The 13643-nt window shown below is 36.7% G+C and overlaps 1 protein-coding gene across 2 annotated transcripts in view; it reads left to right on the top strand.

The window, feature by feature from the left end:
• The window catches only part of DOCK2 (dedicator of cytokinesis 2), a 699501-nt gene that overhangs the window by 120261 nt on the left and 565597 nt on the right, over positions 1-13643 (top strand). For both annotated transcript variants that reach the window (XM_075209814.1, XM_075209813.1), the window contains exons 5-6: positions 3165-3261; positions 12759-12907. In XM_075209814.1, the coding sequence (XP_075065915.1) occupies positions 3165-3261; positions 12759-12907 (246 nt within the window). The remainder of the gene's footprint in view (positions 1-3164; positions 3262-12758; positions 12908-13643) is intronic.

Here is a 13643-nt window from a genome sequence, read left to right as displayed (position 1 = left end):
TTCTTCTTTGCTTTCTTTTATTCTTTTTATGTAGTACAGGAAAAGCCTTTAATGTCTTATGTTCTATTTTATTGGAATCTGAATTGCCTCCTTGTCAACATGGGTTTCTAGAGGCCAAAAATTGCTGGTGCTTTATGAGTATTTTGTAGCCTTTATGGCATTTTATCATTTAAATCATACTAAACAAACAAGCATGTAATTATTAAATGACAACTGTTCATTTCAGTGCGGGTAGCAGTGATCATTGATTAATAGTAAATAAGCGAATTCGCTTTTGCAATTCTTACCATGATTAAAACACTGACAAAAAGTGAACCCCTTTATAAAAGCAAAGAGAATACAGTTTAGATGAAAAAATGAGAGATTTCAATGGTTAATGAATACTATTAGAAATCATTATTAAATAATACACTTATCTTAAGACATTGTATATAATTTGAAACAAGACCCTTACCAATTTAAAATAAACAAACATTTGTAGTGCTGATAAAAAATGCCATCATATAGGGGTACCGCTAAATATGGGCACATGGGTCTGTTCTGGGGAGTTCAAGTTTTACTAACCCTGTAATTGTTCTTTTTTCGATTTATTGGGCAGGGGGTGGTGGTTTGCTAACTCAGTTGCAAACCTACACAGTGCAATAGCTCATAGCAACTGATCAGCAATTAGCTTTGGCTGGTTAAGTGCAAGGCAGGCTAATAAAAGCAAGTGTCTGACTGGTTGATATGGATTACTGCTCTGTACAAGTTTGCCCTTACAATATGTCAGTAACTAACCCCCATTATGTAGATCTATATGAATACACCTCTTCATCCCTTTATTCATTTGCATCAATTCAATATAATGTCATCCCTATCATTTAATATAAGTTCAATTGATAAATCTAACACAGTGCCCCTAATGTTTATATACTGTATATTCATATTATTCCATTTCAGTAGTTTCAAATTGAACAAAATTGCTGTCATTAATTTACTAAAATTGTGCATCCATCGACCAATCTGTCTATTCTAGTAAATACTATAGAAAGAATGGTAATCGCACAAGGAGTGGGACTATCCTCATTAGTAAAATCAATCCAAAGTTATTTATAAAATTTCTTAATGAGGGGGTGCTCTTCCAACATATATCAACATTTGTTTAATTGCAAGATGTAAATACACTAAGTCCCCTTTTATTTAACACTAGAATAGGAGGTTTACATGTGTAAGGCTCTCAATACATCTGTGTAGTTGTGAAATAACATCACACAATACAGTAACACAATAAATAAGAGGATCTCCGTAGGGATATTCCTATGATAGTTACATATATGGGTTGATTTGATCATATGTGTAATGATCATTGCTTAATACTATCAAAGACACCACATACAATTGAAGCAGGATAATAATCTCTATATCTCAGAAACAGTCTATGTGCCAAGCTTCAATGACATTTTATAGGAGTTATAAGAGAATAAAGTGAGAGATACATTTATGTCTACAATATGACTACATTTATAAGATAAATTCTCAATATATGTAACATATCAATTCCTTCTATCAACAATATGTTGGCTTCTATGGAAGGGTTCTGCTTTTCTTAATACACAATATAATTTCTTTCTTTATTCACATTTTCTTCTATCGATTTTAATATTTTGCCAACATTAATCTCTGAAATAAAGGCCAACTAATGATATAGTACATGTTGATCTTAAATTCTGATCCTAATTTTAGCAATATTATGAACTAGTAGACTGGAGTACCTTTTTCTTTGTGTAGTTCCAACTCTGATCTTGAAGGTACAAATATTCTAGTAAATAGCAATTTTATTCCCAAAACAAATGAATTGTGGTTTTCACCGGTGATATTTTTTTTCAATCTCTTATTCATTTCAGTGATCCATTCATTTTAATGGTGATAATTAAATAAATATAGAAAACGGGCAGAGTAGAGTCCTTAACCAACCCCACTGCTAGATAGCTTGGGACTGGCTTCTACTAAAATAGGGAGACCATGAATGTGGTTATAGATGAGACCAGACCCAGCCTGGTCAAGAAGGGTAAAGCTTATATAGGAAAGGGTTGAGCATGAAAAACAGCATGTAATCTTCTCCCCCTACCAGAAACTACCAGTGCCTGGCAAGTTGTGCCTTTAAAGAGATTGGTGTTTTTAATTTTCTCTGCAAAGTTGCCGAATATCGACAACTTGCAAAATCCGCAGTTTAATACATTTACCCTTTAGAGTGGCAACTTTGCCAAATCAATGGTCCCAGTATAACTGTATGAGGTTCCTAAGGCCCCTGCCTATTATACCATTAAAATAAAAATAAGTACTGCAAAGGAAGAAACAAACAAAAGATTTTAGAATATAGCTTATTTCATTAATTAAATAAAACACCCCCGAAGGCCCTCGTTAACTACTGTATTGTAAAATAAAATATTTATTTTCTCCTGGCACAATCCAAGGGGAAATTTGTAATCCAATGGCAAACCCCATAGTTAGTGACGCATACTGCTTGCTGTAAGCCTGGGTGTTGAATGCCGCTGTCCTGTGTCTGGGAGCATGGCCACAATGTGAATGGTGAAAAATAGTTGTTTATTTTATTTATTTATGTACAGAGCTTTCTTTTTCTATTCAGTGACCAATTCTTTTGATGTTTGTGCATGTAGAGCATGTGCTGGAAACCCCAGTGAAAGGAAGGGTTCTGTATACCTGTATGAATAAAATGCAAGGTCATATTAGCACTGTACCTGAGAACATGTGGAGCATGTTTATAGATCAAAATATGTGATAAAAAAAATACATGGTAAACTAAAGAAGATACAAAAACATTGATTTTTTTAATGATATTTTTTGACAGATTTCATGTTGATCTTTTTTATGATTTATGTCTATGATATTTGTATTGCTGTCATTTGTGTTGTTATATTTTTACATTGAATATTGGAAGCAAATAGAAAAGGGTATACATTTTTGTTTGCTTGTTGGATGAAATTTATAAATTTAGTTTCTATCGTAACTGTAAGAACTTGTATGTTTATTATGGGGCTGGCAGTACAGGGTTCCTGTGTCTGCCATGTACGTCCCTCCCAGTTATATTAACTATTGATACCCGCTCTCACATGTAATATTTAGTTAAGCAAGTGATTAATTATTGTTATGTAATTGTCATTAAGAAATACAGAAAACATAGTGCCTTCTGAAATTCCATTGGTGCGAGAAGTTACAACTACTCTACGAGAATGGGGCAACATTTGGAAACAGCTGTATACGGTAAGAATCATTGGTTAAAATGTTTATCTATTTATTAAGAGTAAGGGAACTCTATGGTCTGCAATATGTAAGATGTGTCCCATGTGTTTCTATTAAAAGGAAAAGAGATACCAAAGCACAGCCCAGGCTTCTCACGTATATCACAGGATGGATATATTTTAGATTGATTGCTTTCCCGTGGAGATCGTGTAATGTGAAGGGGAAGACGCAGGGACTTATATCCACTTGGTGATATAAAGTAAAGCATTTAACAATCTCAACTGAGGATGGAAGATCTCATTGAGTAAATTTTCTCCCCGAGCCACCCCCCCCCCCGTGATCCGAGCCGCCCTGCCCCCAAGGCACTTACCACCTCCTCCTGGCATTGCAGTCCTTCCCCGACGTGCTGTACGCTCTCTACTGAGGAGATCTCGTGAGAGTGAGACTCACGAGATCTCCTCAGTAAGGAGACTACAGCGCGCCAGGGAAGGACCGCAGTGAAAGTGCTCAGCAGCATTGATTGCGCCGGGGGCGCCCTCGCCCCCGACCGCTCAATAATGCTGCTGAGTACTTTCAAGGGCCCCCTGGATGCCCGAGGCCCCTGGGCTGTAGCCCAGTTAGCCTTATGGTTAATCCTGGCCCTGCTTATAGTGCACTCATTTTGTTTAGAACAACTAATAACTTTAATGATTTGAGTCTCCAAATCATAATTCATGACTAAAACACAGTGGGCCTGATTCATTAAGGCATACAAAGCAATAAAAGAAGTACATTTCCTGGACAAACCATGTTACAATACAAGGGGTGCTAATTAGTTTATTATTTTGCACATAAGGAAAATACTGTCTGCTTTTTCAACTATATCTCAACTATAAATCTGACATCACATTTTAAATTTATCTCCTCCTCCAAGGTGCAAATTTACTTTACGTTGTTTTTGCTTTGCTTGCCATAATGATATTGATTTATGGATATATAGGATAGTATGGATTAATATTACTGTTAACCTGAAATCAGCAAGGAGTGTTTGTATTGAATGCCCTTTGTTCATTGAACATTTTGTCAATATACTATCCAATGTGCTCTCTGATCTTTCTAAACCCATTGATTTAAGCAAAGTAAAAGTATTTTTTTCCCTTAAAGTGAAGCTTTTTAATGTTTTTCTTAATTTTTTTGTGGTTACTGTGCTATAGCCCTGATACTTTGCTATTTCTTGGTCACAGCCATAAATACTATACTTGGCACAGTAGATTTTTGGGCAACATTGTAATAACATTGTGGTAATGTAATAGTGTTAAAAAACACTAGAAAAACATTGACCTTTCATTGCCTGTGCCCGCACGTGTTTAAAGTCAATAGTAAGTTTAAAAACTGAGAATATGAATAAAAGTTTAATCATTTGCCACTATACTAGAGACAACACGTTTTAATGTTGGCACACGGAATTCAAACAATGTCAAAATGTATTGTACAGGATGAGACCAACTGCCTGCTGTCAGCAATGGGTTAATTAAGAACAGGAAAGGATTCATCTTTTTAAAAAAGTTTAAAAATGTATCTGTCCAGACATAGTTGAAAAAAAGTCATTGAAAGTCTCTTGTCCTGCAAGGAAGTAGAACGTATTTTGTTAACTTTACAAAACCAGGCTCAATATTGACTAAACGTTTTAGCAGTCCGACATTATCTAGGCCTAGACCTAACCACATAAAGTTAGGATTGAGACACTGCTCCAAAATACTTTTTGATATTAATTTGCTCAGTTGCAAATACCTAGTAACCATGGCCTATTAATGGGTTGCATCACCTGCACACTTGATCAGGTTGTCATGAGGGTATAAATTACAATTGTGCACTAGTCCCGTTTCTTGCTGCAAAGCTTTTTTGGATCTGTATATGGCGCCAGTACTCATAGATTTGGCTGTTTTTCTAATAGTTAAACTGTTCATTTGAGACTCGTGGTCGCTGTATTCAATCTCAGACATGTCAGTCAGACAGGAGGTGTTCTTGCAAATATATATTTCTTTTTGCAATGACAACATAGTAATTATTCAGTGCTCTCTAGCAGAGGTGTCATAAATGTCAGGAGTCAAAAAAAGGTAAAATAACGCATCAAATTCAAGGTGTTATTAGACGTTGTAACATCCAAGCAAGAGATAGACGTCTTCATTTCGACATTGTTTTGGAGTCCACAGCAAAATTATTTTTGGGTATATAGTAGACAGACGGTGCCCTGGTGGAGAGGAGTATTGCATTGAAGTCATTCCTTCTGGTTTGCTGCAGATTCATCTCCCAACATCATTTAGATTGGTACATTTATTTTTACAGTGCAGCAACACTATATTGTCAAATTTACAGGTTACTTATTCTTGTACATCTGTTTTGTTGTTGTAAAGAACTGCAACTATATAACCATAAAATATGTTGTTGAGTCCCAGGCTCCTTGCAGGGCTGTCTGGAAAAATGATGGTTTCTAATGGAAGCATTTTCATTAAACAAGAAGTGCTCAATAAAAGAAAAAAAAAAGAATTAAGGAAGTCTATTGAATTTATTGAGCATGAGAATTCGCTTTGTGCATTATTCTACTTTTCATTGTCTTTTATGTCTTATGCAAAGTGAAGCAGCCCAGAACATAAAGCAGATTGCTATAACTCATGCTCTCCTTCACTATTTAAAATTTGAACACAAAGGTGTATAAAAGCTGCTGTGCAAAGTTATACTGAGAAAATTGAAATGTGTAACTAAATGAAAAGGCAGTCCGTGATCAATCAATCAGGTCGTTTCATGGAAACTTTTCTACCTTTTGAAAACTTGCTCAATTAATTTTACTTGCTAGTCAAATCCAAAATAGTGTATTTATGAAAAGCAAATATAATACTTTAAATAAGGTCATTGAAAGAAATGTAGCACACTATATATATTCTTTTCTTGTGTATGTACTACTTGACATTGACTTTATTGTATAGATCCTGAATGCTACCTGTTTGCTAAACGCTTGGAGATACTTAAATGCCTTTTTCTATCTTCCAGTCTACTTAGAAGTCCTATTGCCTACAATGTATGAAACATTTTGAGGTTTAATTTGTCCCAGGATTATGTTGTTATAAAACCAATAACCGGCTTTCCCTTGAGCAATTACTGCCCCTAGCAGAGGTGTAATTAAATGATTCTATAATTAAAGGCAATCTAACTTAAAGAAAATGTACTTTTGTCATTTGTACCTAACTCACCAGAATGCAATATGCTACAGACAGGTAGTTTTCCATCCTGGTTCTCATCATTTCCATCCATTTAGTGTGACCACCAACTGAAATTAGGGAGATCCAACCCTCTAATGTCTAGGGAGTTTAAGAGCAGAGATTTAGGCATCCTGCTATTCCACAGCAGAGTCATAAACACTGAGTGGAGTGTTTAAAAAAAAATAAGGGGGGGGGACACAAATCAGAGAATTACCAAACAAGTATAGGAATCAGAGTAAAAATTTGATTGTCAAAAATTTAACATGACTGAGCAGTAACAAAATTCCTATAAATGTCAATAGTTCAGTACATAAATGTATGTGCCCATTGCAGCTTGGAGATTCTCTAATATATGACTGGGAGTTCCTGTAATATATGGTGATTAACTGTGGTTCTATTAATAAAGGCGCTAACGTAAAATAATATAGAGGCATATGTAAAAAAAACAGTTGTAAAATGTGGCGATAAAAATGATGCAATTCCATGTAAAAAAAACTGCTGCGTCACTCGCATCTGTATCGGTATCATATGCGCTTGTTTTATGCCAGGATAACGAAAGCGTGAATATACAGATTGACATCGTTAGAAGTAAATGCTAAAGTCACATTACCCAGTTTGTTAGATATCTGTCACAATATAATACTGAAAACAAGTGTCATATACGTAAGAGATTAGTGTCTGGACAGTATTTAAGAAACTGAAAAGTAATAAAGGTGAAAGTAGCATTCACCACGTAAAATAAATTTAAATACAGACACGAATACAAAATAAAATTACAATTTAAATTATAGACAAACATCCATTGTTGTCCCCTTGAAAAATCAAATTAATATATTTTTATCAACAGTCTGAAGGCAAATATCAAATAAGTATTATGAATAGACGGACATGACATCATATAATATACTAGTGCTTAATTTGCTGCAAATAGGGGTCCAGACTCAATTAGCCAATCAAAAGTGATTTCCGATCGTCATCATCATCATCATCAGTGCGTTTTTTGCACCAGGGGTCGAGCACCCATAACATATGCCTCCTGACAGGTATCAATTGCGTCTGTGTCAAGGTCTACATCAGCCTCATTTACGTGCACACGGCCTAACTGATCTCGGCCTCCAATTACCCACCCTTTCCCACCCTCGTTCTGGTTGTTTTAGCATCTTAGTATGACCACTGGGTGTTAACATTATTCTTTCTTACCCTAACACTGCATAACTGTATACAAATTAATACAATATCATAATATCAAAGGGCACAGATAACAAAAGGTTGAATGTACAGGCCTATTATATTTTAATTTGCCACCAATTTGTCATAATTGCATGTTATGCTATAGTGTGATCCCCTGATACAGGAAGATGATGAGAAACTAAATACTTGCCCAAATGACCTGACATCTATCACAGCTATGTTCTAACAAGTATACCAGGGATCTTGATTGTTAATGAATGTAAATGTTTAAAATGCCACATTCCATCTCTTTTTTTTCTCAGAAGACATTTGTTTACTTGCTAATCACCTTAAAAAATAAGTTACAGTATTACAAATGATATATAACAGACTATGCTACAATTGATATTCAACAGTCAAGTTATTCTAACCTTCTATCAGAACAAACCTTACTTCAAGTAACTAAGAGTGTGCACTGGGCACTTTTAGTGTTTTGGGTTTTGGGTTCTGATTAGCTTGAGGTTTTGGGTTCTGATTTGTTTTGCCAAAACACCTGACGAAAGGTTTTGGTTCTGATTTTGGGTTCTGATTTATATTTAAAAAAGCATAAAAAGTGCTAAAATCCAGTTTTTTGTTTTTTTTCCACTCCTACGCTATTATTAACCTCAATAACATTCAATAACAATCATTTCCACTAATTTCCAGTCTATTCTGAACACCTCACACCTCACAATATTGTTTTTAGTCCAAAACGTTGCACCGAGGTAGCTTTCTGGACTGCGTAGTGGAGTGGGCCCGGTACCCAATTTGGAACCGGGGCCACAATACCTCCGCCTTCAAATGGTCTCAATTCCACTGCACAGCTGCCTGCTCCTACATCCTCTGCAGCATATACAGGGTGTAGTTCGAGCGTGTCAATACCTCTTGTTTTTGACGATGACAGGTCATTTTCATTCATTTTGGATTTGGCCCCAACACTGAATGTAGTTTAATATCTGATACGCATCTATCTGGACTGCGTAGTGTAGTGGCCCCGGTACCCAATTTGGTACCGGGGCCACAATACCTCCTCTAACTGGTCTAAATTCAACTGCACATATGGCTGCTCTTACATCCTCTGCAGCATATAGACTGAGGGTGTAGTTTGAGCGCGTCACTACCTCTTGTTTTCGACGACCATGGTACAGAGCATTCATCATTGAGATCCCATCAAGTATGTCAAAGACAGACAGCGTCGAAGTGTTATTTGTTGACTTTGGGAACAAAAAAACTGTCCCTGTTGCAAATCTTCGTGCAATGAAGAGTGACTTTTTCATTTAAAGGCTCAAGCTTTCAAGTGTAGTGTTTATAACATCATTACACCAACAGGTAAAAATCCTTTTAATTGGGATAATGGAGCCACAAAGGAAATTGCCCATATGTAATGCCCGCACAATGTTACTGGCGTTGTCTGACACCACAAATCCCATGGAGAGTCTAAGTGTGGTAAGCCATCAACCGTCTAAATCTCACTCCACTGATGGCGGACACCGAACGCACGTCTAACACCAACATAGCTGTTAAGGCCGCAGTTATCCGCTTTGCCATAGGATGACTACTGTCGTACTTTGTGCTCATGGCAAACAACTGTTGGACGGTCACATAATGCCAAAAAAAGATTTGCAAGATGGAATTGTCCTTGGGCCCTCCCACCCACCCTTATGTTGTTGAAATAGGACATGCACACTTTAACAAACCAATCATTTCAGCGACAGGGCCTACCAAACTACTGTGGCTGAAATGATTGGTTTGTTTGGGCCCCCACACCAAAAAAGCTATTTATCTCTCCCTGTACAAACTAAACAGGCTCTACTGAGGCAAGATGTCGTCCTCATCCTCATCCTCTGATTCCTCTCCCCCTTCAGTGTGTACATCCTCATCCTCACACATTATCAATTCGTCCCCGCTGGACTCCACAATCACAGGTCCCTCTGTAGTCTCTGGAGGCCAGTGCTGTTCTTGATTGAGGAATTGATAATTAGTTTTTATGAACATCATTTTTTCAACGTTCTGTGGAAGCAACCTCCTTCGCTGCTCACTGACCAGGTTCCCCGCTGCACTAAAAACTCTTTCCGAGTACACACTGGAGGGGGGACAGGGGCTTCCAAACTGCCTTTTTTTCCTGCCAGTAACAATATGGACTGTCTGACATGTCTATTTGGATGGTGTCAGAAAAATAATCCTCCACCATTTTTTCTATTGTGACAGTATCCAATGCAGCGACAGTAGACATGTCTGCAATGGTTGGCAGGTCCTTCAGTCCGGACCAGATGTTGTCTGCATCCCCGCTAGCGGGTCTTTTAGGAAAACTGAGCTTTTTCCTCGCAGCCACAGGTGTGGAAGAATATGAAGGTGGAGCTGTTGGCATGTCACGGTCCTCTTCACAGGACAATTTCCTGACCAGCAGGTCTTTGCACCTCTGTAGAATTGTGTCTGCCGGAAACAGAGACACAACATACGCTTTAAACCGAGGATCGAGCACGGTGGCCAGAATGTATTCCTCTGACTTTAAAAGAGTGACCACCCTCGGATCTTGGCAAAGCGTATGAAGGGCTTCATCCACAAGAGCTACATGCTTGGTGGAATCGCAATGGTTTACCAGCTCCTCCCTCACTTTCTCTTGTAATATAGATTGCAGTACCTATTCTCTTGCACTGCTTAAAAATTGAACGTATTAAATGTAATATAGATTGCAGTACCTATTCTCTGGAACTGCTTAAAGAATGAACGTATTAAATGTAATATAGATTGCAGTACCTATTCTCTGGAACTGCTTAAAGAATGAACGTAGTAAATGTAATATAGATTGCAGTACCTATTCTCTTGCACTGCTTAAAAATTGAACGTATTAAATGTAATATAGATTGCAGTACCTATTCTCTGGAACTGCTTAAAGAATGAACGTATTAAATGTAATATAGATTGCAGTACCTAATCTCTGGAACTGCTTAAAAATTGAACGTATTAAATGTAATATAGATTGTAGTACCTATTCTCTGGAACTGCTTAAAAAATGACCGTAGTAATAGAACTGGCAGTTTCTATTTTTTGGAACTACACAAACAATGACCGTAGTAATAAAACTGGCAGTTCCTATTTTTTTGAACTACAGAAAGAATGAACGTAGTAATAGATATGGCAGGTCCTCTATTTTGGGACTGCAAGAATATATTGCTCTATAATATTTTTTATACTTTTTCAATTATTTTTTTCTAATTTTTTTTCTATTTTTTTTGGAGATTTTTTTTTTATTTTTTAAAAGATTTTTGGCTAATTAACAAATTGGTATGGACTTATCAGAAACAAATACAGGACAAAAGCACCACTGGACTCAGCAGCACAGACACTGGCCAAAGCACCACTGGAATCAGCAGGACAGAGCACTGGGAAAAGTACTACTGCACTCAGCAGGACAAAGCACCACTAGACTAAATAAATCAGCAGGACAGAGCACTGGACAAACTACTAATTCACTCAGCAGGACAAAGCAACACTTTTGTAAAGTTATCAGCAGGACAGAGCACATCAACCTCCCTCTTCATTAACCACAGGGAGAATGAAGATGGCGGCCGCGAGCCGGGAGATCCGACGCGAGACTTGGATGTCATAGCCTCGTTTTGGATGCATTTGGCGGCCGGAAGTTCCCGAACAGTGCTCGGATCCCGTCAGATCCGCACTGTTCGGATGGGCTCGGATTTGCGAAATCCGAGCCCGCTCATCTCTACAAGTAACTGATCATTATTGACACTTAGGGGGAATTCATTTGGCCGTGTTGCTGTAAAAACGCGGCCTGCGCACTATTACCGTTATTACAATAGTTTCAATGCCAGATTAAACTTACCACAATAACGGTAATAGGTTTAGTGCGGCGGTACTCTGAGGGGAATTGAATTCCCGCCTTAGAATTAAAATAAATCAAAATAGAACTGAATCTGTTGAAATGTTTTATAAAAAAAACAAAGTTTTCTGAATTTCTTATTTTCTCATCAGTGTTTCTGTAACTTGACCAAAAACGACAGGCAATGCCTTTCTCCTTTACATAATTTTTTTTATAATTGTCCGCTCAATAGCATTCTCAAGTCAAGAATGTAAGACAGGCATTCAAAGAAATATGACAGAGTGTAGTGAGATACTTTTAAAAATATTCCTAAATAAACATAGTTGTCCTCAAGATCAGTTTTCCTCATTATCCCAATATGAATTTGCATTACAAGAGAGGGCGCATATTAGATTATACTTGAATTGAGCCTGCAATTAAATCGCTGGTTAAGAATATTCAGATATGGTGTAAAGAATTTATAGCTATAATTATACCTTTAAGATTACTGAAACTCGAATTTGGTTTATTAGGAGCCTTTAATATCTTTGAATTTATAGAGCATTAGTCCTTTAGACCATATAGGAGACCTTTTAGGTGCAAACAGCAGTTTTAAATTCACTTCTTGCTTAAGCACTTACACCTGGTTTTTGTATTTCGCTAATTTTATATTATATTTTATTTAACTATATTCAATAAAAGTTAAGTTTTAATGACAAGTTGCTCTGATTAAATATAACCAAAACTTAGAGTTGACTGTTCACCTATGTTAGCAAACTTCTTTTTCTTTTCTCCTGTGTAATTAGTCTTAGTCAGAAATCATGCTACTAGATTTCTCTTGGGTAAAATATACATTAGCAGAAAATATGTTTCCATACATTTTCAATAAAAGTGTATGTTTATGCTTTATTCTACACATACATAGGGAATATAACAGTGCTACACTGTGATATTATTGCCATAAAATAGTCCACTGCTTTCTTCGCCTGCTTTTATTTTCAGCAGAAAGTATGTTTCAGTATGAAGGCAATTGTTCTCTGACCTCATGGTTTTCCATCAATGCAGAAAAAAAAATGAAGTTTCACTTGGGAGTTACCATCTTGTCTACAACCTGGTACAAAATAAAAGTTCAAGCTGGCAACTTTTACATGGTGGACTTAGACATTTTTCTAATTGGGAAAATGTCCCTGGATAGTTTATTGTGCTGTAGAGTTATTAAGAAGCCATTAACCTCTGTGTGTGTTGTCTCGTTGCAGTCGAGCAAAAAGGAGAAATTCCAGCAGGTCCAGTCAATGATGTGCGATTTGATGGAATGGCGATCGCAGCTCCTATCTGGTACTTTGCCAAAAGATGAACTAAAAGAGCTCAAACAAAAAGTGACTTCAAAAATTGACTATGGCAATAAGTAGGTTATTTTCTTTATTGTCTGATTGCAAAGCTTGGCCTGGTACTTGTGCTTCATTTGAATATTGAAAATTGAATTTATAATTCTAAGCTACTTTTTATTATACTATTACAGATCTGTAGTAGTGATAGCACTACTAGTAGCAGTGATAATACCTGGCACACTAGTCTTACAGCATTGTCAAGAAAACTCTTGTGAAATGCCACCATCTGTATAATCAGTATTACTTCTATAATTCTTTATTATCCAGTATTTATAAAGCCAAAACATTTTATGTAGCAGTATACAGCACAAGATATACGAGGGGAATTTAATTTCCCCCGATACAACACAACGTTAAGCATATTATCGCTAATAAGGTAATTTTAACACTGATTTCTGCTTGTGGCTCGATGAGCCGCGAGCAATAGGCCGATGTTAATATGACCGTACTAACGGTAATTATGTGCACTTAATTATTATTACCGTAGAAACGAGTGTGCAGGCCGCATTGCTTTTGCAAGTAACACGCCACTTGAATATGCCCCAAAGAGTCTATAAAAGTATTCTCTTTGTCATTTTTCATGTATTATATTTTTACATCATGGAATCAAAATGGATTTAGTCTCTCTGTAGTGTCAAATTAAAAATACACCATTATATCCCTGAAGAAGCCCAGCACCTTAGCTGGTGAAACGTGTAGGTTAAGCATTAGCTTTAGGGACATCTCTTACGGGTGAAAACATAGCTCTTTGTC

The sequence above is a fragment of the Mixophyes fleayi genome, chromosome 4 (assembly GCF_038048845.1).
Source record: "Mixophyes fleayi isolate aMixFle1 chromosome 4, aMixFle1.hap1, whole genome shotgun sequence".
In the NCBI taxonomy this organism is placed as follows: domain Eukaryota; kingdom Metazoa; phylum Chordata; class Amphibia; order Anura; family Limnodynastidae; genus Mixophyes; species Mixophyes fleayi.
This window is presented reverse-complemented; position numbering and strand designations above follow the sequence as displayed.